General features: G+C 32.1%; 1 protein-coding gene across 2 annotated transcripts; it reads left to right on the top strand.

The window, feature by feature from the left end:
• The first annotated feature begins 926 nt into the window (after positions 1-926).
• On the top strand, positions 927-26,047 carry LOC145248339 (uncharacterized). 2 transcript variants are annotated; one of them, XM_080110252.1, is made up of 6 exons: positions 927-1,348; positions 13,156-13,260; positions 17,192-17,261; positions 20,327-20,459; positions 21,241-21,352; positions 25,771-26,047. In XM_080110252.1, exons 1-6 carry the CDS (start codon positions 1,250-1,252, stop codon positions 25,897-25,899), a joined length of 648 nt encoding a protein of 215 aa, XP_079966378.1. In that variant the 5' UTR covers positions 927-1,249; the 3' UTR covers positions 25,900-26,047. The 2 variants fall into 2 exon arrangements, with proteins under 2 accessions (XP_079966378.1, XP_079966379.1); XM_080110253.1 differs by lacking the exon at positions 13,156-13,260.
• The last annotated feature ends 1,855 nt before the right edge of the window (positions 26,048-27,902 follow it).

Below are 27,902 nucleotides of genomic sequence, written 5' to 3'. Positions count from 1 at the left end.
AGAATTTTTCCTTCGAACTCCTTCGCCTAACATTTGCGGGCAACATGAACTGGATCAAATACATTGAGGACATTGCAAAAGCTGCTGCAAAGAAAGTGGGTTCCCTCTATCGAGCTAGGAAACTATTCACACCTGAGAGTAACCTGTACCTCTCCATCTATCCAGTGCGGCCGTAGCTGAGATTGAACTCACTACACGAGTTTGTAGTGTAATTCAAATCTTGTCGGTAGCTGAATACGATGCTTCACCAGGGCTATCAAAGGTATTTTTTAATGTGACGCTATCACTAGACGGGGTGCCTACCACAGCTTAAGAGAGTCCCATCTAACCTTGAGAGAAGGATAGACTGCGCCAGTTTCTCAACTTTCTCTTTAACATGGTAAGTTTGGGAAAAGCTGTTATAAATAATAAACTAGACAAAATACTGTTAGAAATTCGCTCAATATATGTTACATAGGTTCACATATATTCGGTATATTTTTAATAGTAAAATAAACATGTTACATTGAATAAAAACACAAAAAATATATCCAATTTGGTAAAAAAAAATAACTTATCTTGCCTTTGATAACATTTATTTGTTATATATTTGTTTTTTGACAACTTTTTCGAATTTATGTGTACAGTAATACAAACCCAATTATTTTAAATCGCATGCATTTATTCTCCATAAATTATTTTTCATTTTAAATTAAAACTAAATTTTACTTAAAAATAAAAGTTGTTGAAATTAATTGTCATTCTAAAGTATAAAAAAATTGATTTAAAATAAAAATTGCTTAAAATTTGCTTAAATTATTTTTCATGTTTTCTTTTTTTTTTTTTTTTTGCATTTATTCTACATAAGTAAAAATAAAAGTTGTTTCAATTAATTTTTTAGTAATTTCTTTTTACTTATATCCGTTTTACCTCGTATACTGGTCGCTGTCCAGTATACGTATCCTCTAAATTAATTAATATTTGTATTTTCTTTTCTTTTTTTTTCCGGTTTGAAATTTTTTATTGGCAAAAGAAATCTCCAGAATTTTAGGGGAGGGGAACGCTAGATTTGCCCGCTAGATTCCAAACGTAATCTCCAGATCTAACGGAAAAACCGCTAAACTGGCAACTAAATAGTTTGTCAATCGATTCTTATCTCCCTTTATTTTTCTGTTGCTCTCCTGTGTTTGGAGATATAAACAAAACAACGGTTTGGCGCAATCTTTCGAAAAATCTAATGTTTTCTTGTGTAAAGCTTTAAAAGTTTATCATGGACGATGCGATGAATCCTTGGTATTTGGATGATAAGGTTTACAAAAGTCTAAACGACGTTTGTTTGCTTGCCAAAAAGAATCGGGTTACTCGAAAAGTAAGTTGTGACACTTGTTTTTATTACGACCGTTGTCAAGTACGCCATTAAAATGCTATTGAATGAAATTTGTGAACTAAAACTGATACGGCAAATGTTACCTTACGCTATAACAGAACACCGACGACCGCTCTAATTTGTTGTTTTTTTTTTTTAGGGATATTCAAGGTCGCTGACAACGAATCTGATAATCAAACCCGTCGCAAATTTACCGTTTGCATGGTATGAACCCCTTGAACCTGAGACTATTTTACGCCATTTCACCGCGGCGGCGCACCGCACCGCACCGCACCGCCTTCAGTAGTGTTTTCTTGATGCGATGCGTGCGCACGCGTGTAGTGAAGTCACTTATTACATCGCGGAAGAATCTTTGGTATTTTTTAGATTAGGTCCACCTCCACAATTGTCTTTTAAATGACACCTTATGAATGTTTTATTGCTGAATACGAAAATCGCAGTGAAAATTTGCAGAAATAATTAGTTATCGAGATATAAAAAATTGGGTAAAACTATACAAACACCGTGACAGCGAATTAACCCTAACCCTAATCCTAACCCCTAACCCTAAACCTAACCCTAACCCTAACCATAACCCTAAACCCTAACCATAACCCTAATCCTAACCCTGTCACGGTGTTTGTATAATAATACCAAAAATTGTATTATGCATTGTATTCTTAGGCGGCCATTTTTTTTTACGCGCGTGCAGTGTCAGTCATAGATGAGTAAATTCGGTACTCCTTGGGCGTTGAGTTCCATGGCGATCAGCATAAAAAAACAAGCGCTGTTCCCTTCCTATGCGCACGTAACATTTTTATTTATTTACTGACGTTGTCGTAGTAACTAAACGATTATTTGTCCCATTATTTATTTTGAAAAAGTTTTACTCTTTATGAATATTAAAAGAAAAAAATTACTAAACATTTATTAATAATGTCTCACTTTTACAGACATTTGTTTTTTAATTTCTTTTTAAATGACGACTTTTTATCGACTTTTTTTTAATAGCATTTGCGGATGGGTAAAAAACAAAAAAAATAACTAAACCATTTACTGATAATTTCTCACTTTTACAAATATTTTTAACAAATGTTATCAAAGTTAAGATACTGAGAAATTGTCAGTAAATGGTTTAGTTATTATTATTTTTTTTTTTCGTATTTTACCCATCCGCAAATGCTATTAAATGCTATTTAAAAACAAAGTCGATAAAAGTAATTTAAAAAGAAATTTAAAAACAAATGTCGGTAAAAGTGAGACATTATTATTAATAAATGTTTAAGTTTTTTTCTTTTACTCATAAAGAGTAAAACTTTTTCAAAATAAATAAATAATGTGACAAATAATCGTTTAATTACTACGACAACGTCAGTAAAAAAAAATGTTACGTGTGCTTGCGTCAGGAAGGGAGCGCCGCTTGTTTCGCCATGGAACCCAACGCCCAAGGAGTACCGTAGAGTTGTTTATGGCGCGCACACGCGTGTACAAAAGATGGCCGCCAAAGAATACAATGCATAATACAACTTTTTATATCTCGATAATTACTTTTTTCTGCAAAATTACAATGCGATTTTCGTATTCAGTATAGTCGAAAACCTATGAAAACGTCATTTAAAAGAAAATTGTGGAGGTGGACCTAATCTGAAAATTTACCGAATCTTTTTAGCAGACATTTGAAATAATTAAATTAAAAAAAAAAAAAAAAATGAGTTTTTAATGCTTTTTAATTGATCTAAAAAAAAAAAGTTTTCACGAGTTTACAAAAACATTTTTATGTTTTCCGTTCTTTTTTTGGGAGAGGTATTCAATTATAGAACTTGTGTAGTTTAACAGGTGTTTCTGCAGTTTAATTAGCCGTTTTTTCCGTAAGTAAGGCGCCGACATTTACTGAGTAGAATACCGTTTAACATTTCATAAAAATTCTGTTTACATTGGGGAAAAGGGGCGGTTGAGAGACACTCATCAAGCCCCCCCCCCATTTTTGTGAAATGTTAAACAGTATTCTACTTGGTAAATGTCGGCGCCTTACTTACGGAAAAACGGTTGATTAAACTGTAGAAGCACCTGTTAAACTACACAAGTTCTATAATTTAATAATCCCCCCCAACAAAGAACGAAAACATAAAATTTTTTTGTAAACCACCCGTGAAAACTTAATTTTTTAGATCGATTAAAAAGCATTAAAAGCTACGTAACACAAAAAAAAAATGAACGACACATTTTTAGTTTACCGACCCCCCCCCCCCGCCATTCACCTTTAATTTGTCACCTTATGGAGGTTTTCGGGTACGCTAAGAACGAATATCGCATTTATTTTGCGCAAACACGCAGTTATCCATATTTGAAGACATTCACTATTGTAATAGTAATACTAATCACTATTGTTTTTGCTGGCGGCCATCTTGTTTCCCATTTAGGAAAAACCGCTAAAAAGAGCCAAAACATGGCCCCCGAAACATTTTTCGGCTTCAAGGATATTTTTCCGCTTCCCGATATCGAAACGGACTATCTGTTTTTCACTTTCTTACTAAAATGTGTGAACGCGCATAGTCACTTGACGTTTCACAAGGTGCATGAATACATAGCGGACATTTTAAATGAGATATTAAAGAAATATTTTTCATAAAATAAAGTTTTCACCTCATTTAAGAGTAAAAATATTGCTGTCAGTAATTTTTCACGAGCGGTTTACAAAAGCATATTTTATGTTTTCCGTTCTTTTTTTTTGGGGGGGGGTATTCAATTATAGTACTTGTGCAGTTTAACAGGTGCTTCCGCAGTTTAATTAACTATTTTTCCATGGAGGGGCGAGTGTGTTATGGTGCGCCACAACACACTCGCCCCTCCATGGAAAAACGGTTAATTAAACTGCGGAAGCACCTGTTAAACTGCACAAGTTCTATAATTGAATACCCCCTCCCCAAAAAAAAAGAAACAAAAAACATAAAATATGCATTTGTTAATCACTTGTGAAAACTTTTTAGATCAACTAAAGGGGTTAATACCATGCAAACCGTAAATTTGCGACGGATTTGATTATCATATTTGTGGCCAGCAACATCGAATATCCCTAAAAAAACAAATGGTCGGTGTTCTGTTGTAGCAAAAGGTAATATTTACCTTTTAATATATTTTAATAAATATCATTCTAAATACTGTTTTTAATTTGTGGTCTTTTCTCTACGTTCTTTCCTTTCACTCAAGATTTCTTGGAATTTACCACATCCCCCTCCAATAAACCTTACTTTTTTTTTTGCGCCAACACCGGTGATGGGGAGGGGGGATTCCAGTTACATGTGGCATATTTATTGGAAAACAAGATGGCCGCCATTAAAAAAAATGATAAGGATTACGTTGGATACTGAATGTCTTCAAATATGGATAACTGCGTGTTTGCACAAAAAATAAATGCGATATTCGTTCTCAGGGTACCCGAAAACCTTCAGAAGTCGACAAATTAAAGGTGAATGCCAAGGGGGGTCGATAAACTAAAAAATTTCCCTTTTTTTATAACTTATTTCAAATGTCTACTAAATTCCTCCACAATGTGATAAGTCACTTCACTATAAGAAAACACTACTGAAGGTGCTGAAATGATGCAAAATAGTCCCAGGGTCCAGGGGTTCATACGGTAAATTTGTGACGGGTTTGATTATCAGATTTGTTGTCGTCAACCTCAAATACCTTTAAAAAACCAAATTATTATGGCTTTTTGTCTTTATCAAATAAAATTACAAAATAGAATTTCTAATTCTTAAATGTATATAATTAAACAATTTTTTTTTTTTTTATTACATTTTCACCCCAAACAAGGCACATTGCCACTTTGATGTAGGGGGCTACTATCAGGGACACAGGCTATAGGGATACTAGGTGGGGAGTTGGGCAGCAAGATGTCGGTTCACGTTACACTTGAACTTCTGCATGTCAGTACAGTTGGGGAAGCAGGAACCTGGCAGGGAATTCCAAAGTCTAGCGGTTCTGGGGAAGAAACTACTGGAGTAAAAGGCTCTCTTACATCTAGGGATCACTACTGTGAAGGGGTGGGATTGTATTGCTTTTCGGGTTTGTCATGGGTATTTACGTAGAGGAGGTACAAGTGCTTGCAGTTCGTCGGAATATTCACCGTTAAAGTACTTGTAGAACAGGCAGAGGGATGCTACATTGCGTCGATAGGACAGAGGCTGAAGCTTGGTTGATAGTTCAGGACCTATTGGGTTGGCGACTCTTTTTTTAACCTTGTCTAGGAGCGAGAGACTAGTAGCAGATGCACTGGCCCAAATATGACAACAATACTCCATACATGGGTGAATGGTGGCCTTATAGAGGTACAGGTACTTTCGGGCGTTAGTAGCTTTCTAGCACGGTAGAGAGAACTTACCTTTTTCGCAGCAATGCTCTCAATATAATTGTTCCAACTCCTGTTTCCTTTGAACGTTAGGCAGAGGAGTTTAAAAGATGTGCTTTCAGATAAAGAGTCTTTGGCCATTGCTATTGGTGGTAGAGAAGGTTTCTTGTAGTTATTGAAGGAAACAAGTTTAGTCTTGGCAGCATTGAATGTGACCATCCATTTTTGTCCCCATTCCACTACAGATTGGAGGTCATCCTCCAGTGTTTCTGCCATTTCTTTAGATATGTGTTCATTTGTTTTCCTGTCGTGTCTGTTATAGAGCGTGGTGTCATCAGCATATATACCCATCTCAGACAATTATGTTAGGGAGGTCATTTATGAATATTAGGAATAATAGAGGTCCAAGGATAGACCCCTGAGGCACTTCTGCATTTATATCATATTTAGATGTACGGCCATCGAGGACAACCTGGATTTTTCTCTTATCTGAGAAGGATTTAATTATGTTAAGTATTCTTCCAGTGATACCGTATGATCTGATTTTCCTGAGAAGACCTTCGTGCCATACCCTGTCAAAAGCCTTAGATATATCTAGAGCTACTGCTCTACCCTCCCCTGCTTTGTCAAGTGAATGGTATATATGCTGGGAGATTACAGTTAGAATGTCTGCTGTGAAACGGGCTTGCCTAAATCCATATTGTTGGTCGGTTAGACGTTTAGCATCTGTAAGGTGATGGACTAGAACTTGGTTAATTATGGACTCAAATATTTTGGCAAAAAGTGGGAGGAGGCCAATGGGGCGGTAATTTACTGGGTCAGTTTTTAGATAAGAAAAAGAAATTACAAACCAACTACAAATTACAATTCTTTAAGTGATTAACTATAAGCTGAAGTTCTGCACCTGCTGCTGCTTTACTTCCTCTTCTATTCTTGCTGCCTCCTCTGCTCTCATAGTCTCCTCAGCATTTAAAGTTGAATATTTTTAAGTTGTAATGAAGAAACATTAGACTTTCTCTATTCTCATGATGCAGCCTGTTTTTCATAGGTCCATACACATTACCATTTGTACTACAGAGTCTCTCACTCTCCACAGATGAAGATGGTGGGCTTAAATATTTTGAAGCCAGTTTACCCAGCAGTGGAAAGGTCTCCAGTGTCTTCCTCCGTCACTGAAATGGATCATCACCTCTTGCAAGTAGTTGTAAAGCTACGTAATGGTTAAGTTCTTTTATACACTTAACCATAAGGGACTTTTTGAATTTAGATTGTGATTTTTGTATTTCTGTTGTAGTTGCAGCCTTGCAGGTTTAATTCATCTTCTACCTGCTCTAAGTTTTCATTCGTTAATGTAGGCTTATTCAAAGCTAATTCATCAAACAAGTTTGAAAGATATACAGTTTTATTTTTAATTTGATCTTCTTGACCCTCAACAGAATTTGAAGACGTGTATCCTGCCGATTCTGCTTCATTATCATCAGTAAAAATAGAATCCAATTCCTTATAGTGTTTTCCATGGCATTCTGTTGAAATTTAAATTTGAATCTAGAAAGTAGACACAAGTTTTTATCATTTAGAAATGATGAAAATCTTGTTTCTATTGATTCATTGAAATTGAACATATCAGATGTGCATTGCTGATCATCAGTGAAAAGTAGATGTAGAATGCAATTCTAAATATGTTTTCTATGCCAATCTTTTAAAATTTATATTTGTATCATGGGTCTAGGAAAATAGACACACAAGTTTTTATCATTTAAATAGGATTAGACTAAAGATAGGCCTAAATAATAATATAAAATTAATATTATAATATATCATAAATAACATATATAATATTAAATATATTATATAATATGTAATAATATAAAATTTTACTACTAAAATGCATAACCTTACAATTAGAAAATAAAAAGATTCTTTTTAAGCATTTCTGGAGAGATCTAAAAATAGAACAGAAAAGTGTTCTTTTTTTCGAGGGCTCCAGAAAGTTCCGAAGTCGAAGTGTTCCATTTTTTAAATTCCAGAAGTGTCCAATCCACATAATTATAAATAGACGCTATTAGCATCATAACTTCAGTTATTAAATCAGCTCTGAGAAGGAACACTAAGTTGGGGTGACCTTTCAACTATTTATGAGTCTGGCTAATTTCCTTGGATAAAATCGAATCATAATGAATTTCCTGAAACAAGCCTATTGCAAAGAACTGGACTCTTGGTAAATATTGATTTTCTGATCTTATATTCTGACTAAAGTAAAATATATTTTCTCAAACTCGCTTATTGCACTTCGAAAAAAGCTAATTTAACAAAAAACCTGATTTACCTCCCTTACATCCTTTTTATTTTAAATATTTGTTTTCATTGTTGATCTGTTCAATATTTTTTTCTCTCTTAAACTCGTTCTTTTAGTTTTTTTCTCAATATATGTTGTGTGTTTAATCGGCAGTTTACCCAGCAGTGGTAAGGTCTCCAGTGTCTTCTTCCATCACTGAAATGGATCATCACATCTTGCAAGTAGTTTTAAAGCTACGTAATGGTTAAGTTCTTTTATACACTTAACCATAAGGGACTTCTTTTGAATTTAGATTGTGATTTTTGTATATCTGCCTTGCAGGTTTAACTAAGCTTCTACCTGCTCTAAGTTTTTATTCGTTACTGTAGACTTATTCAAAGCTAATTCATCAAACAAGTTTGAAAGAGATACAGTTTTATTTTCAATTTGATCTTCTTGATCCTCAACAGAATTTGAAGACGTGTATCCTGCTGATTCTGCTTCATTATCATCAATAGAAGATGTAGAATCCAATTCTTAGTGTTTTCCATGGCATTCTGTTGAAATTTAAATTTGAATCTTGAATCTAGGAAAGTAGACGCGCGTTTTATCATTTAGAAAGGATGAAAATCTTGTTTCCATTGATTCATGTAATGGTAAGAAGGATTTCACTAAAGTCAGAAATATGAGAATAAGATTGGACAGCTTTTTAAAAGAAATATGAGAATAAGATTGGACAGCTTTTTAAAGAAATAACCTCAAAGCTAAAATTGTAGGTATTATCATTGATATGGTTGAAGTTCTGTGACTTGCTTCTTTGGTGATTTCTTCAAATGGATTCAGTAACTGGACAATTTTTTGAACAAGCCCCAATGGTATGTTCTTAAGGAAGGAACTTTGTAGTGTCACAGATTCTCATATGAAAAAAAAAATTCAATCCAATTTGTGCAAATCATTCTGCTTCACATACATGCCATGAAAAGGTCCTTTCTGATGTTTACCAGATAAAAAATATTCTGTTTTCTAAAAAACAGCCAAGTTCATTTGCTTTTTTTAAAACATTAATCAGAAAGTATTTTTTCTGGGCATTCATTTAGCAGAACAGTCAAACCCGAAATAAATCATTTGTAAATACTCACAGCGTTAACAAAAATACAATAAAGATGTTAAAACAATAAAAAACGATAATATTTATGCAGAGAACTTTTCGGAAACTCATTTCTTAACATGTGGAGGAGAGGGTGTTTTTCTAACTTGTCTATACTTTCACCTAACAATTTAATAAACAATGCAAAACAAGTGATTTTTTTTTCCACAAGCATTGAAGAAGGACAACTGAAGTTTTTTTTCTCTATATGTGTTTGACTAGGGAAGGGGTTAAGGGAATCACCTCAAATAGATGAATGTGATCAGTGCCAAGTGAAGAATTCAAGAGAATTACAAAGAATTACCAATTGTATAAAAAACTCTATCATTTATAACATGCAGCTCTCTCATTTATTAAAATTAACTGGATGTTGAACATGTACATTTACTTAATTACATTGCCATGATAAATAAAGTGAAAAATACTACATAAATTATTACATTTTCTTGATACTATTTAAGAAATGCATGCTGTAAAGAGCTGGCATTTGGATATAGCATTAGATATAGTTTTTGTGGTATGTGATTTTGAAATTAGTATATGTTTATGACATTTGGTACTTTATTTTTGCCACTGAAATGAACATATAAGCATTTTTATTGACTTATAATGAAGTAAGTTGCAGCTGAAATTGTTAAAAAAAAATTGGCAGAATAATCATTATGTATAGAATTATATTGAATGTTCATATTTACTGTCATTAAATTCAGTTTTATTTGATGATACTTTAAAAATTGTCCATCAGTGCAATTTTGCTATTATAAATGATGCAATGTTCATTTTTCACACCACAAAAATGAGGGCCAAAATTGAATTAGAAATAATTGTACTTTTACTTCCTACTATTTTCTTATACTAGGAATGATGAAAGCATCTTTTGTGACATTTTCACTGTTTTTTTGTCAGTTGGTTTCAAAGTTGCCATATTGTAATTGACGCATGTTCGTGCTTCTTCATACCCAGCAGGGTAGTGTGCATTGCTGATCATCAGTGAAAAGTAGATATTGAATCCAATTCTAAATATGTTTTCTATGCCAATCTTTTAAAATTTATATTTGTATCATGGATCTAGGAAAATAGACATAGACAAGCTTTTATCATTTAGATAGGATGAAAATCTTGTTTCCATTGATAACCTGAATTGTTCAACAATGGTAAGGATTCCACAAAAGTCAGAAATATCAGAATTGGATTGGATAGCTTTTGACAGAAATAACCTCACAGCTAAATTTCTAGGTATTATTGATATGGTTGAAGTTCTGTGACTTGTTTCTTTGGTGATTTCTTCAAATGGATTCAGAAACTGGATATTTTTTAAACAAGTCCCGTTGGTAAGTTGTTAAGGTAGGAATCTTATCAACAGCACACATTACAAAAACTTCGTTGTTCTTTCAGCATATAATATGTTAAATTCCACCATGCGGTCACATCTTGAATGAGTTTGTTTTTACAAATTAAGCTGATCCTGTATTTCAGTTAATTTGCTAATTCCTAATAGAAAACAGTTAAAAGTGAGAAACTGTATTTCTGTTAGATGTAATGGTTGTCTTCACAGACTGAGTTACAATGTATAATAGTTATTCTAAATCACAGTCTCTGACATTAGCAACAATATTTTAACTGAATCCTGCAAGACTAAGAAAATTTTATTGAAGATTTTATACTCATCCAGAACATTGTGCAATTCTTCACTTATGCTTGCAGCCGTGTGTGCACCAGAGAATGGAACAACTCTAAGCACAGTTCTACACTGGTCAAAGTCATTTGAAAACCAATGATCTGTCAAACTCAGAAAAGGAGCATTATCTGTTGTAGCTGTCAAAATGTCATAATATGGCATATTTTTCAAAATGAGCCTTCACTACATTATGAAGTCTTTTGGGGAAATTATCTATAGCAGTACACATATCTAATGACATTTTCTTCCAGCATTTGTTCAATTTTATTTTAAAACCTTGTTACAAGGAGCAGAGCAAGTTTCACTCTTCAGGATTGACCACTAAGAATAATCAAGGGAGTTAAGATCAGGTGATGAGGAGGTCATTCTTCTTTGCTGATCCAGGAAAAACATGAGCAGTTTGGCTTGTCGCACCATCTTGTTGTTTTTTTTGTTTTTTTTGCTCAGCATACACCTCCAAACACCCGGGCAACGCCGGGCTGAAATGCTAGTATATTATATTTTCTCTGACAATAGCTAATAGCAAAAAAAACTGAATTACCTCCCTTACACCTTTTTTGTAAATATGTTTCCATTGTTTATCTGTTCAATAAATTCTCTTTTTCTCACTTCCCCCCCCCCCCCAATATATGTTATGTGTCTTACACGTAACATCCCCATCCTATTTTTTTTATTTTCATCTTTTTAATTTTTTTCCGTAGATTGTCGAGTGGACAATAATCTACCAGACTAGTGTCCAATGAAAAAATTAATATTGAAATATTTGTAGGGATGCTTAGTTTCTAATGCACCATTCTAGTAAAGGGATCACCCATTTTAGAACCACTCTGCGTTTTTAAGCCAAATTTAGCCTTTTTAAAGCAATTTGGCCATTTTAAAAATTTTGCCTGAAATTTGCTCTTTTCCAATTATTTTATAAACGTATATATATATGATTATCTTCAAGTTTCACCACCTGGTAATTTACAATTTTCAAATTAACAGGAAATCTCTTTAGTATGCTTACGTGTGTGCTCAGTTTTTAATGCAACATTCTAGTAAATTGATCATCGATTTTAAAACCACTTTAAGTTTTTAAGCCAAATTTCTTGTAAAGCAGTTTGACCTTTATTTGAATTTTGTTTGAAATTTGCTCTTTTCCGATTATTTTATATACATATCTATGGTTATCTGCAAGTTTTGTCACTTGTTATTTACAAAAATTTAGCCTGGACGAATTTTTTTTTTTTTTTTTTTTTTTCGAATTTTTTTCTCAATAACAGGAAAACTTTTACATGTGGTGCACAGTTTTTAATGCAATAAATCGATCCCCCACATTGGAACCACTCAACAAAAACACACACACCCATTTTGCATAAAGAATTTTTCATTTGTCAATCTAAGGGCAATAATTAATAATTGTGCGCTAGAGTACCAACAATCATTAATTATTGTCCTTAGATTGACGAATGAAAAATCCTTTATGTAAAATATGTGTGTGTTTTTTTGTTGAGTGGTTCCAATATGGTGGATCGATTTATTGCATTAAAAACTGTGCACCACAGGTAAAAGTTTTCCTGTTAATTTAAAAATTGTAAATGTCAGGTTGTGAAACTTGATGATTGCTAAAAAAAAAAAAAAAAAAAATTGAGAAAAATTGATGTTATAAAGAATTTTAAAAAGTGTTAAGATTTAATTCGATTATCAAAATAACAAAATGTGTTGCATTAAAAAAAAAAAAAAATGAAAATTCAGTCGGCCCATAAACAACAGATATTGTCTTTTAAAATTATTCACTTCATAAAAATTAATTTTTGTAAAAAGGCCAAGGCCATGTCTCAGATACCCCTTTACCTTGAGAATAGGCGCTATTCAATTTCTTTCGTGAAGATCTAAAAGTGAAGCAAATTCGAAAAAAAAAATCTGTGTCAGACATGGTTTTTACCCTTTGTTGATTTGACATGGTATAACCATATGTTTATTTACTTTTATGGAATTTATTTTTATTTATTTTTTTAAATATTTTGATGAATATTTAATAATGCCAAAAATATGAATAAAACCCGTAATAGATTGTTGCATGTTTTCGTATTCATTAAACGAACATATTAATAAAATCATTTCTGGACAATAAATGTATTTCGAAAAAAATCATAAAAAAAATTTAAAAAAAACAATAAAATTATATTTATTTTAAATATGTAAATAAACATAAATATATTTAAAGTCATTATTTAAAAGAAACATGTCGGAACTGTTGCAAACTAGGAAATTCTATCACTGTCTTGTTTGACTTCTGGTTTATGTCACTGCAGATTAGAATCAGTTAAACTTCATGATTGTCATTATTTTATTTATGATTTTTTTTTTTTTTTTTTAGAAAATCCCAGTTGAAGGCGAAACAAGTTTGGAAGAAAAATTTCCATCATTGAAACTTCTCAAACTTATTCAAAGTGCAAATAACTCGATGGAAATGATCAACAAGGTTGTCACTTTAATTTTTTTTTTTTTCACACATGCATGTGAAAAATGTCAGCGAATTTTATTTATTTATTTTTTTTTTCATTGAAATTTGCAGTTTGAATAAATTTAATTTTAAAATCTCTGGAAAAATAATTATCAGCTTTCTGGAACTATTTCAAAGATAATTAGTAAATCTTAAGATGCTGAGTTTAAAACAAGATGTAATTTTTTTTACTAAAAATTGCATAATTATCTCCCCAAAAACGAGTTACATTACATTAAAAAAAAAAAAAAGGTACTTGTACAGTTTAATCAAGACATTAAAAAATGAAAATATCGGAAAAAAAGTTTAAATTGTACGTATCCGTTATGGAATGAAGTTCTCCGGGGGAAAAATTTCACTTAATTTCATCAATTTATTTATTTTTTTACAGCGAAAAAACAATTTTTTATGATACTGAGTAAAAGGTTCGATTTTTTAGGAAAAAAAGCTAGTAATAAAGATGGGGAGGGAGTGTTGGCGCTTTAACTGGAGTTATTTCCCTGTGCTGTTTCTAAAATTCAAACAAAAATTTAAAACAAATCCAAGATGTCTGCCTTCAATGTGCTCTCATAAAAACGTGTTTTTCCGCTGTAAAAAAAAAAACTACTCGATCAAATTAAGTGAAATTTTTTTGTTTCGGAGATCTTCAGTTCAAAACGGATACGCACAATATAACCTTTTTTTTTTTTTTTTTTTTTTTTTTTTAATGTCTTCATTAAACTGTACAAGTACCAAACAAAATAGCCTACAAATTGTGTGCTAACTTTCACAAAAGTACAGAACACATTTACTTTTATAATTTTGTTTAATTATTTTACTGTTGCTGTTATTAAAAGAAATTCTTATTTAATTAATTTATGAACGTGCATAAGAATTTATTTTTATCTAACAAAAAATTCAAATTTTAACTTTTGGTATAAATTTTTTATTCAATAATTTTCTAAAATTATTGATGCCTGTTTACCACTGTTTTGCCTAAGAATTTTGAAATATAGCTTTTGTAAAATGTTCGAAAAGTCAATTTTAACAATTATATTTCTAGATTACACTTTGATCTTGACCCGAAGGCCAAGAAGTCTTTTCATTTTTATATTACTAGAGTTATTAAGTTTTATCATTAATTAAAAATAAGATCAAGCAATTGTTTATTAATGGTTAAATAGAATCCAAATTTGAAAGAAAATTATTATTTACTAATGAAAGTTGTAAATTTACTTTTTTCGATGTTCTGTCTTCAAATTAACCGTTAGTAGAAATTCTCATTTTTTAAATCGGCATTTTAAGAGGCTCAGTGCATCTTTTTTTTTTTCTTTTTTTTTTTTTTTTTTTTTTTTATTATTATAAAAAAAAAACAAAAAAAACGTTCCTGTGCACGCAAGGGAAATATCATTAAAAAATTTTACCAGAAACTTATTAAAATTATATGAACTATTTTTGCAATTATATTTGTTGAATATATTGAATAGACAATGCTTAATTCAATGATAATATCGTTAGTTTGAGAAATTATTTTTTCTTACAAGTTATATTGATTTCATTTACACAGATTTTAGGAGCTTTTTATCGTAGTAAAAAAAATTTTAATTGTTAAAATCTATGATGTTCACATAAATACCCGTTCAGCTAATCAGGGAAGAGAATTGTCTTGCTACGGAATTTGAACACAATGTGTATGTCTTTCGAATCAAAAGTTGGAATATCTCAAAGTTGAAGCTTTCTAGTACAAAGTTAAGTGAAGATAGAAACTATTCAAACGCTATTTAATAGTGAATATATTAATTTCTTTTGTCCTAAAATTTAAAAGGAATTGGATAAATAGTTTTTATGCAGGTGTCCATAACAATGGTGACAAACGCATGTCATATGAGAATTTTTGTGTGCCGTTACCCGCAGAAAAAAATCTCGTAAATAAAATGTCTGTCAACTGACTTCTGAACATAAAGTATTCATTATTTTTTTTTATTTTATTATTTAGAAAACATAAGTTTTTAATTATGGAAAGGAAAAGAATATGTTCTAAAAAATTGATTCTTTGAAAAACAACAAAAAACAATGATTGTTTTTTGTTGTTGTTGTTGTTTTTTTTTTTTTTTGGTTTTCGAGTCACAATAGAACATCTCAAAGTTGAAGCTTTGTAGTACAAATATAAGTTCAGATAGAAACTTTGTTCAAACATTATTTAATACAGAATATATTATTTTCTATTGTCCTAAAATTTGAAAAGAATTTGATAAATAATCCCTGAACAAATTTGCTTCCCTGACCGTTAGAAAATTGCTTCTGTAGTACTAGTTTACAAGAATTCTGGCAAAAGAACTGACCCATTAAATTATCGTCCCATTAGCCTCTTCCCTCTTTTTGTCAAAATATTTTAGTCTATAATTAATCCAGCTCTAATTCACCACCTTACAGTTACTAATGTCCAACCTTTACTATGGATTTAGGCAAACCCGTTCTACTGCAGATGCCCTAACTGTAATCTCTGAATGTATATACTATGAACTGGATAAGGCAGAGGAGGGAAAGCAGTAACCCTAGATATATCTAAGGCTTTTGACAGGGTATGGCATGATGGTCTTCTCAGGAAAATCAGATCCTATGGTATTACTGGACGAATACTTAACATAATTAAATCCTTCTTAAATAAGAGAAGAATGCAGATTGTCCTCGATGGACATATGTCAAAACAATATGATATAAAAGCGGGTGTACCTCAGGGGTCGATCCTTGGACCTTTATTATTCCTGATAATCATAAATGACTTCCCTGATAAAATTGCCTCTGAGATGAGTATATTTGCTGACGACACCACGCTCTATAACAGGTATGAGGGGAAAACAAATGAACACATATCCAAGGCAATGGCGGAAAACCTAGAGGAAGACCTCCAGTCTGTAATAGAATGGCGTAAAAATGGATGGTCACATTCAATGCTGCCAAGACTAAGCTTGTTTCCTTCAATAATTACAAGAAATCTTCTCTATCACCAATAGCTATGGCTAAAGATACAATACCTGAAAGTACTTCGTTCAGACTCCTCAGCTTAATGTTCACAGGAAACGTGAATAGGAAACAGCAGCTGAAGCTTAACTAATAGTGCAGGACTAATCAGGTTGGCGACTCTTTTGAACCCTGTCCAAGAGTGAGAGACAAGTAGCAGATGCACCCTCGCAAATGTGACAACAATACTCCATACATGGGTGAATGGTGGCCTTGTAGATGTATAGGATACTTTCAGGCGTAAGTAATTTTCTAGCATGGTAGAGAGAGTCCACCTTCTTTGCAGCAGCCTTAGCAATGCCTTCAGTGTATCTGTTCCCACTCATGTTTCCTGAAAATGTTAAGCAAGGAGTTTGAACAAAGTACTTTACCATAACTGAGCTCCAATCTATGGTCCCCCCTTGCCAAACTTTCACAAGAAACACCCATCTAGCAGAAAACACTATCAACAGTTTCCCCCACTCTTTATCTGTGCCTAAACCTAAACGTAGATTCCAAGAGCAAAGCTTCTTTCTTAGAACTGCACGCCTATGGAATTGTCTTCCGGTTTTCTGCTTTCCAGCTGACTACAATATGGTTGTCTTCAAGTCTAATATAAACAAGGTTTTGCTGAGCCATGCCATATAAGTTAAAAAAAATTACCGAATTTCCATTACTAACGATTACTATATTGTCCAATTTCTGCTGTACTCTCTTTAACCTTTATCCTTGAGTAGCCACTTGGCCTTTATAAGTGGTGATGCCTATGTAAAAAAAAAAATCTTGCGATATCAATATGTAGTTCACTGTGGTAGTGGAGAGAAATTGGGGGGGGGGGCTATTTAATCTCATTTGAGAATTAAATTTAATGATTTTACTGAAGTGTTTCATATTTGAATGATCAATTTTATTTTTTTATTTTTTTTGATAGGTAATATTTGAAACTCAGCAGAGAGATCATGATAATGAATCTGCGGACATTCTTCATTCTGCCAAAATTGGTAAAATTTCTTTTCATCTCTCTTTCTATATTTTTGTCCATCTCTCTTTTCACCTCTCTCTCTTTATTTATATATGTGTTATTTGTTTTTGTGATACGTTTTGAATGAATTCAATTATTTACGAAAGTGCATTTTTACCTAAATGCAAGTTGAGAATAATTTTCCCTTTAACCAATTTGGTACCCCCATATGAGGAGCGGCATATATATTGCTTTTAAAATGTAATTATGTTTCGATGTCTACGACTCATCAGAGTGGCTGAATCTATGAATATCAATACAAAAAAAAAAAGCAAATTCATAGGAGTGTGTGTGTGTGTGTGTATATATATATATATATATATATATATATATATAAAAACTTAAATGACCTTGTAATGAGTGATGTAACCCACTTTTCGGTTTACAACATCCTGTTGCGCATGCGCGCATAAACATTAGCCCATAACAATGTAAACAAATAAACACAAATCGCTTCTTTTGCAGATTTTGACCTGCGCACTGAAATATTAACGTTATTATTTCGAAATTATTATTTAACATGGGAAGAGTGGGGGTGTTTTGCAACTATTCTTTATTACAACTATACTGTCGCTATTTTCTTACAACTAAACAACTTTAACCCGTTGACAAACATAAGAACAATTGTAGTAAAGCCAAGACTACTACTACTACTCTCTATTCGTCCCTTCTCCTTACTTCCTTCTTTTTCATTTTTCGTTTACATTTCTAGATACAAAATAGTTGTGTGAGAACGGTGAATTTGTTGACACATTTATTAATCTGTTTCAATATTAGTTTTATTTTATTTATTCAGGTTTTATTTTTGTGCTTCAGGTTTTATTAATTTTTATTTTTTTTTTAGATTTTAAGTTTCTATAACTTGGTTGAAGGATTCCAATATAGGTTTTCATTCTTATATTTCTCATCGGTAGGTTCATGTGCGTTTTTGCTGCTAAATGATTTTCGTCGGTGTACGATTCGTACAAAAAACATAAGAATAAAACACAAAAAAAAACTAACGTAAGGCAAACGAACGATGTTAAATGTAAAAATCGGAAAAAGAAAACAGAAAAAACGAATGTTAAAACTACTTTAAAAAATCTGAAAAATAAAAACAAAAAAAAACATGTGAAAAATGGTTTCAATAAGCCTGTTTCGATATTAAAATTTAAAAAATTGGTGGGTACCCAGGTGTTTTTGGGTGTGTGTGGGGATTACTATTGCTTAGAACTGTTTATATAGGCCGTAGATAATGATATCTAGGATTTGAGAACGCATGTAGCGTATAGATTTATTTATATCGAATTTTACAAAATTATTGCTATTTTGGCTTCTCGCGTGTTGATTGGGCTTTTTCATATAAAAAGCAAAACTAATTCAAACGGAGGTGTTCTCGGCATCACGCCGGGAAACGCCCAGAAGCAATCAGCTTTGATCAATGTGGGGACAAAGTCTTCTCATATCAGACAATTGCTAATCAATCTAGAAAATGGAGAGCTGGTTTCCCCCTCCCCAACATCTGTTGGGGGAAAAACTTGACTTCTATTTGACCTCAATAATTAGGTCAAATAGAAGCAGCAGAGATAACTTTTATTGCTGCCACCTGTCAATAGTTAAATAAATTCAAACGTATTTCTCTTGTATGTCTCCGTGGCCCAGTGGTTAACGTCGTATGTCTTTTTTTCACACTTTCATTTCCAACTTTGCCTCAAGGGTTCGGGTTCGATCCTCATATTCACCTACCAAAACTTTTTTTGATTATTTTACCCCCCCCCCCCATCCCCGGAGTTTTGATTTACTCAAAACACCCGGGCATCGCTGGGTACCCCCTGCTAGTATATATATAAAAGGCAAAATGTGTGTGTGCACATTTTATGTATGTCTGGCAAACACTTTTTTCGGAGGGTGGGGTGGGGGTTCTATTTCTTAGAACTTTTTATATACTATCTAAATCATAATATCTAGGATTTGCAAACGCGCATTGCATCTAGATTTATTTACATTGACTTTTATAAAAATCACGCTATTTCGCTGTGTCACCTGTTTGTTTTTTTTGTTTTTTTTTTTCTAAGTATAAATAAAGTGAAACTAACTTAAAATGGTGCGTGTTTTCATGCCGGAATGATCAGTAAGCCATCAGCTTTTGATCAACATGGTGGAAACCATCATATCAGATAATTGCTTTCATTTCAACATCCCCATTTTTTATGGGGAGCTGGTTTTCAACCCAACATCTTGGGTGAAACCAAAACAAACTTGACTGCGGGATTGATACCTAATTCACTTTTTAGTTAAGTCATCACACTTTTTTTCACTTTCACCTCAAGGATTCGGGTTTGAGTATACCTCCCTCCCCCAATTTTTTTTTTTTTTTTTTTCAAACACCCGGGCATCGCCAGACTGTACTTATTGCATCATGTTCGGTTTTTTTTAATTGTTTTTTTTTTCCCCCTGATTTCTTTTAGAAGTTTTAACATTGTTTTTTTTTTTTATATAATATTTAAACAGGGTTATGACTTAGCTTTGTTTTGATCTTACCCCCCCCCCTCCACACACACACACACACACACACACACAGACTTCTAAACACCCGGGCAACGCCGGGTACCCCAGCTAGTAAAATAATAAATACAAAATCTGCATGAATCAAGATATCATATTTAAGCATATTTTACAACCAGGCAATGCTGGGCACCCTGCTAGTGTGTGTGTGTGTGTGTGTGTGTATATATATATATATATATATATATATATATATATAATTCTCCTTCCACTTTTTTTTGTCATTTTTTTTCTTTTACCTTTATCTCTCTTTTCCTTTTCTTTGTATGTTTTTTTCTTTTTTTCCTTTCCTCCTTTTCTTTATTTTTTTCTCATTTTTCCCTTTTTTTTTCTTTCATATTTCTTTCTTTCTTTTTTTTTTGTTTCTTTTTTTCTTCTGTTTCTACTTCCACCCATTTCTTTTTCCTTTTCTTTTTTTTATTTAACAAAAGGTGGAAAAAGAAATGATCTTAATATTTTTTTAGGTTGGACCATATTGCAATTTGCTTATTTTTTCTGCAGAAGAAAGAATCCTTGAGATATCCAATTTTGCTGATTATCTTAGATCTCTCGTGCAAGAAAAACAGACTCTGCTTACAACACTTCAAAGACCACTTGTTGAAAATTCAATAAAGTTGGAACTCAAATACCACGAGTAAGGGTTTTTTATTTTTTTTTCAATTAAATATCAATCAATTTTATTAATTTTCATGCTCTATCAGTAGCAAGTGGTATTTCTTGCCTTTAAACTGATCTTTTAAATAGAAAACAAAATGTGTATAAATATAAGATATAGGTCAGAATGATATTAGTATTACCCACGGTTTGAAGGAAGTTAGACTTTAACAAAAGACTCTCTATTGTTTTGACTTCTGTAAGATAATTCGGCAAAATCATTAAATCACTGCATGAGTGTATTGCAAGAAAAAAAATTTCAGTGTTAGCATTTAAAAAAAATTGTTAAATATTATTACATGAGAAATCTTTTCAAGTTAAAATCTATTGAGAAATACACACTTTGTATTGAGAAAATAAATATGTAAAATAGGTAAACTTAGGTAAATTTATCTGATATGACCCAAATGAGACATTTTAGATAACTTCTTTACCTAGTGTTTACTTTTTTTTTTTTTTACAAGAGAGTCCCCACTTATTAAGCCTGAAGGCCGCTCAAGGATAAGGGTTAATGAATGTAAGGTGGTAGGTTAGTTATCATTAATGGTGTAGATTTGATAGAATTTGTATTATTTAAGAGGACAGCTTAACAAAAATTTATTTACATTGGACTTGAAGATTACCAGGCCAATGGAACAGTTTCATGTTTTTGTTTTTTCTTCAATAATATCAAGGCAGTTATTCATACCTCCCACTCTCATGCAACATTGAGTATCCCTGCTGGTTATTAATGAATGAATATTTATCTTCTATTTCATAAGGCCCACCATGGAGATGTTCTTGATGTCTTCCGGCATTTTAAGGGATCTTGTGAAAAACCTCAACAACATAGATTGGTTGGTAAATGCTGATTTGGCTTCTCCGAAAAAATTGGTAAGTCTTGGACTTTTCTGAAATTGTGTACAAGGTGTGTGACTCTGCCATACATCTTTCAAAATCCGATTTTCCTAGCCCTTTCTGTGAATGTCGTTCCAAAAATAAAGCCTTTTATTTTTTTTTTAATAGCTACAAAGATGGGAGTGGTATCATTAAAACAAGCAACTTTTTGTGCTCCAGAATTTACTTTTCCACAATCACCTCCACAATCACCACTATTCTCGATGCATTTTTGCCAGAAATTAAATGATGCGTCTCTGCTTCTGACGCACGTCCATGACAAGGGTTGCTTTCTTAGAGTTTCACATGATCAATATCTGCAACAGAAAGATGAAACTTTCAGGTCATGAATGCATAATTTCAGTCATCATAACAATGCCATTTGCAATCTCCTTTGATCTATTCGGATGAAATAAAAAGGAGGCAAATCCACTTTATAATTTTCAAGGCAGTGTCTATCAATTTGCGTCGGCTGTCTCTGTGTAAGCATAAAGAACATAGCAATAATTTGGAATTTATGGGTGTCAATTCCCAATTTTGACCTTAGTAGCTATTTTTACTGGCTAAAAATCAAATTGAATTTGTTCCATAGGTCCAAATTCCTCATATATCAAATTTCAAGTCTGTAGGCCAAAAATTCTACACACACAAGATTAATTATCTACATTATATATATATATATATATATATATATATATATATATATATATATATATATATATATATATATATTTTTAACATTTGGATAACACATTACTTATCTATCTATATAATTATAAAACTCAAATGATCTTGTAACGATGTATGTAACCCACTTTCCGGTTTACGACATTCGGTTGCGCATATGCGCATAACTTGCGCACTTAAATATTAGCGTTATTTCGAAATTATTATTTAATATGGGAAGAGTGGGGTTTAAAATAACTTAAACGTAATACAGAAATGAATGATGTAAAAAAAAAACGCAGATATATCAAAATTTGAATTTAACTATAATAAATATGGTATCTGTTCACTGCACATTTACCTATAAGTATGGCCAACCACTTATAATTCAGTAACTGTGAATTTATTTTTCAAAAATAATAAATTATAATAAACAGAACGACTCATAGAAATCTATCTATATTCTTTTTTCATTTTAATATACTTTCATAGAAATATTTCTGTTATGTCACAAAAAAAACTATTTTCTTTACGTCACAAGTGTCACGCTCATACATGAATTCCATAGTTAATATAACATACTGACCCAACGGGTCACGGGTAGTCTAGTATTATATTATATATATTTTAAACATTTGAATAATACTGGCCGCAGTGCCATTATTATTAATCATTGAAGTATTTTTTTAATATAGTTTCAACATATATTAATAAAGAAGAAAAAGTGCAATAACGAACAGAAGCTAAAATACACTTCAAAAATATTTTTTTCTTCTTAACTCTAATTCGATGTTTTAAAAAAAAAAACAAATTAGACAAAAGGGGGTAAATAAGGGCTGGGATAGAGCAAAAAAAAAAAGACGTCTTTCAGCAGACACTTTTCAAAATAAACATCAGCGATGGGAGTGGGGGGGGGGGAAACATTTAAAAACATGAAAAGACCATAAATTATTAGCGAGTAAAATAAAAAGATAAAAAATTTTGTATGAAAGGAGAAAAAGGAAACCATCTCATCGAAAACCTATAAATTCCAAATTATGGCTATGTTCTTTTAGCTTACACGCACAACTGTTCGAGAACTTGTTTCTCAATTAGATGTAATGTATATGACGATTTCTAACCACTTGGCAAGACGAAAAAAACTTGATAAATGGATACCTCATGAATTTAACAACAACCAAAAGAAACGCTGTTATGAAGTGTCATCTTCCCTTTTACGCAACAAGAACGACCCGTTTCCTTACCGGGTTGTGACTTGTGATGAAAAGTGGGTTCTTTATGACAACTGGCGACGTTCAACTCCGTGGTTAAACGCTGATGAAGCTCTACAACACTTCCCAAAGCCAAAGTTGCACCAAAAGAAGGTCATGCTGACTGTTTGGTGGTCTGTGACTGGTCTCACCCATTAGTGTTTTGAAGGCAAGCAAAACCATTATGGCAACAAAGTACTGTCAACAAATGGATGAAATGCATCAGAAACTTCGACAACAACACCCAGTATTAGTCAACAGAAAAGGCCTAATTCTTTTCTGTGATAATGCCTGATTGCATGTTGCTAAACCGACCCTGCAGAAGTTGAACGAATCGGGCTACAAAACTCTGTCTCATCTGCCATACTCTCCAGACCTCTCACCAACCGACTACCTCTTTTTCAAGCATCTCAACAACGTTCTGTGAGAGAAATGCTTCAAAAACCTAAACGATATCAAAAACGCCTTCAGCAACTTCATCGCAACCAGAACGCAAGATTTTTATGTTATTGGCATAAATACACTTGTTTTGCATTGGCAAAAATGTGCGGACCTGATAGTGCTTATTTTGATCAATAAATTTTTGTTTGAGCCGAGATATGTTCATCTGAATCTAAAAGTTAAAAGCTGCAAGTACTTTCATATCAATCTGATCAAATAATTAAATTTGTATTTATCAAATATGCGAGAAAGAAAAGATCTTGTTTGATAATTTGAATAATAATACAGTGATTAAAAATGTCTTTTCTTGATCATCAAACTGGCAATATTTAAATACTAAACATTTTAAGATCATGAGAATTTCCATTACTTTTTAAAGTAACTTGTAATAGTAGAAATGTGTAGATTTGATAATTTGTTGGCTTCAAAATCTTCCCATGTTTATTTTAAAATGTTTGCAGACGATTCTTTATTATAGTAACGAAAAACTATTGAATTTTAAGTGAAACAAATGGTACCTACGTAATTATCAGGTCACAAATAGTAATATATTAAAAAATTATGAAAAATGATAAGGTAGAATAATTATTAATGAAAAAAAGAAATTTGTGAAATGAAGCAAAATCAATTAGGCTTACTAAAAAAAAAAAAAAAAGGTTGACAGGGGAGATAATTAAGTTCTTTTGCTTACATCACGTGATGAACATAATTCAAAATGTCAGACAAATTTTATTTCTCATCTCAACTTTATCGAAAACTGTTTTTCATTAATAATTATTTTTCTACCTTATCGTTTTCTATAATTTTTGAATATATTACTACTTGCAACATGACAATTACGTAGGTACCATTTGTTTTACTTGAAATTCAATATTTTTCAATATTATAATATAGAAACACTTTTTTATGTAGCAAGGGAGGAAACGCTTCCAGGATTTCGACACAAATAGAATTTCATCAGCTGACATTTTGTTGACTGTTAAAAAAAAAAAAAAAAAAAAAAACTTCCTTTTGGTTTAATAAGGAAATTCATTCTGTCAAATTAATTAAAAAAAAAATTTTATGCTAATTTTTTTTGTTGTAGGAAAAAACTAAGTGAAAGAGTAATAGATCTGGGTTTTCCCAAATTAACAATAGCCTCGTTTTAAATTATGTTCATTATTAATTTCCTATACAATAGAAACCTGGGATATGGTGGCCTTAGGATACAGGTTTTTCATGTTACGATGTGGAATACGATGTTTCTCCAGCCGATGCTTACAGTATTTGGCCTGCCTTACAGTGTTATTTATAATGTTATTTGATTATATGCTTGTGTATTATATCCTGTATTTTGTTACTAATTTTTATACCATATCTTGGAGTTCTACTGTATTTCCAAAAAAAAAAATTTAAAAAAAAAAAAAAAAATACATCCTATGCTAACTAGCAGAAGTACAGTTTCATTTTTGAGCTTCAAAATCAAACCGACAAAGTCTGGATCATGCTGGTTATTGTTCCAGCTGAGGTATGGTCCTGTGCAGTTCTAGGAAGTTTACCTTTTCACCCTTTGAGAAGGACTTAGTTTATTGCTAATCGCTTGAAGCACTCTTATCAAGGGGGTTGTTCAGGCATTTTCTGGTCAATCAGATTGCTTTTACACTTTTTAAATCTTGCTTTTCTGACCTTGAGTCGTATCTTCCCGCCGAGGATGATCAATAATTCAACAGGAATCAACATATGAGAATCGTCGAGAGGTGGACTGAACACACAGATATCTTACCCACTCACGGTGAGAATTTCAGCTTGTAAATCCAAATAGAATAAATGCATGTGAATAAAAATGAAAAATATTCATCGTTTGCTCCTGATTCCATCTGTTAAGTATTTCATTTTTATCTATTATTTGGAGGAAATCTGATTTTTTTTTTTCTCTCCCTTGCCTTTATTCCTACCGTTTCTCAACAACTGCAAACCCAGTGATTGTATCTTTTAATTTTTTTTTTTTTTTTTTTTTTTTTTTTTTTTAACAATTGTGTAATTGATGCTTTAAAAAAATTCCTTTTCTTTTTTCTATAGGAAGAGGCGCTGACCTTCATCGAATCCAATCTGGCTTCGCTTCAAACTACTTATCTACGCTTAAACCAGATAAATAACCAAATGGGAGAGTTGAAATCTTTTTCATTCAGCGATATGAAAATATCATGATATGCAAATGAGTGGCAAATCTTGAAACAATTTAAACAAAAAAAAAAAATCTTTGTGCAATAAAAAAGAAAAGCACAAAATAATTGATTCAACTTTTTTCCAGCTTATGATTCATAATCCAGACAATAAAGAGTTCTAAAACAAGGGAGACAACTTGTGGCACTACTTATTACACCTTGCTTATATAATAAGGAATATTATTAGTTTGTATAATATTGTGTATTATATTTTAATTTATTATATTCACTTCAGTGGATTTCATTTTAACCAAATTTAACTACAACTAATATTTGATTCATGTTTGTAGATGGTCCACCCTTATATAGTTACTAAAAGATTGGTTTGGTTAACGTTTTCATTTCTTTTCTTTTTTGATAACCGCATATTAATTTTTGTAAAAATAAATAAATAAAGATTTTTTTTTTATATAAGTAAATATAAATGGTTTTATACTTTTTAATTTAAAAAAATGTTTTTTGAAACTAAATTGATTTGAGTATGTAATTTGTTTAGTTCTGGAATTTTTCATTTATTTACTTTTTACACTACTTATCAAGGCTAAAAACCACTCAAGGATAGGGGTTGATAAGATGGACTAAAAAAATGATACTATTGGATCACTATTGATAAAGGCCAAGAACTATTTGAGGGTAAGAATTAATGAGATGAAATGGTTGGCTGTTGAAAGATGAGGAACCGTCAGTGATCTGAATTATGTTTTAAATGACATAATTTATTGTCGTATATAAATGTCACGTGTGTGATATTGATGCGAAGGAAGAGGGAAAATATTTCTGAGAAAGAGAGAATAAATGTACAAAAATTCTGTCTTGTTCAAATTGATTATGAAAATCACAGGTTCAAAAGTTAAAAATATACGTGAAAGAGAGAAGAAAAAAATCAGTAGCAGCAGCTGGTATAATTAAGAAAAAGAAATATCAGTAGCAGCACGATGAAAAAAATGGATGAAGCTCTGAAAAGAGAAGGAAGAAGATGGCAGAGGTAAAACGGGATGCGAGGTCAGGCGGTTAACCCTTGGGACAATCACTGGCATGGGAATGATGGCTTAGTGGAAAGAACATGGCAAAGGCAAATGCAAGAGTGCAAATGCCTTAGTCTGGCATGATAGCACAGCAAATGGATGTGATGGCTTTGTTCAAGCTGATTTGTGCTCCTTTTTGTATCCTTTTTCCTTGGTATCCCCCTCCCCCCCATGATTATACTGCAAACAACACAAACATGGCCGAATTAACCATATCTTCTTCCAATAAAGAACCATGAACATCGAGATGCAGAGGTAGTCAGGTATAATTTATAATTTTAAATTATAATGATTTAACTGTCGGTCATCTGGCTGGCAACATGAGCGTTGGCCCAAACTCATCCTGGACAATTACAATAATATAATACATAGTTCATCTTCCTTGATTTAGTTTAAACTTCTTTTTAACTAAATTATAAGATGTGGCCGATACAGCATTTAAATTTTCTTTTCTTTTTCTGTTTTTTTCTTTTTTTTTTTTTTTTTTTTTGTTAAATATAAAAAAAATATATATATATATATATATATATATATATATATTTATTTACTGGTTAGAAGAGCTATGATACAGCAAACCAGTCTGTAAATGATTACGAATATGTTCCCACCTTCGTTAGTTGAGAACTCTGGTTGGGGAGATCGTCTGTGACCATTAGCTACATCTATATATATATATATAAAAGGCAAAATATGTGTGACCATTTCGTGTATGTCTCGCAAAGGCTTCTTTCGCACACGCTCCCGGGGGGGGGGGGGTTACTATTGCTTAGGACTATTTATATACCCCCTATATAATAATATCTACGATTTGGGAACGCGTGTAGCGTATAAATTTATTTGCGTCGACTTTTACAAAATTATTGCTATTTTGGCTTCTAATGTGTTGATTCGTTTTTTCTTATAAAAAGCAAAACTAATTCAAAGTTAACAGCCTTCTCGGCATCGCGCCAGGAAACGTCCA

The sequence above is a fragment of the Euprymna scolopes genome, chromosome 26 (genome assembly GCF_053919585.1).
Source record: "Euprymna scolopes isolate OS-2025 chromosome 26, ASM5391958v1, whole genome shotgun sequence".
In the NCBI taxonomy this organism is placed as follows: domain Eukaryota; kingdom Metazoa; phylum Mollusca; class Cephalopoda; order Sepiida; family Sepiolidae; genus Euprymna; species Euprymna scolopes.
This window is presented reverse-complemented; position numbering and strand designations above follow the sequence as displayed.

Excerpts from the sequence above, each read along its gene's own strand:
- LOC145248339 (XM_080110252.1), top strand. The coding sequence starts at position 1,250 with ATGGACGATGCGATGAATCCTTGGTATTTGGATGATAAGGTTTACAAA. Across the intron at positions 17,262-20,326 it reads TCTTCATTCTGCCAAAATTG|AAGAAAGAATCCTTGAGATA; the intron begins GTAAAATTTCTT and ends TTTTTTCTGCAG. Across the intron at positions 21,353-25,770 it reads TGGCTTCTCCGAAAAAATTG|GAAGAGGCGCTGACCTTCAT; the intron begins GTAAGTCTTGGA and ends TTTTTTCTATAG.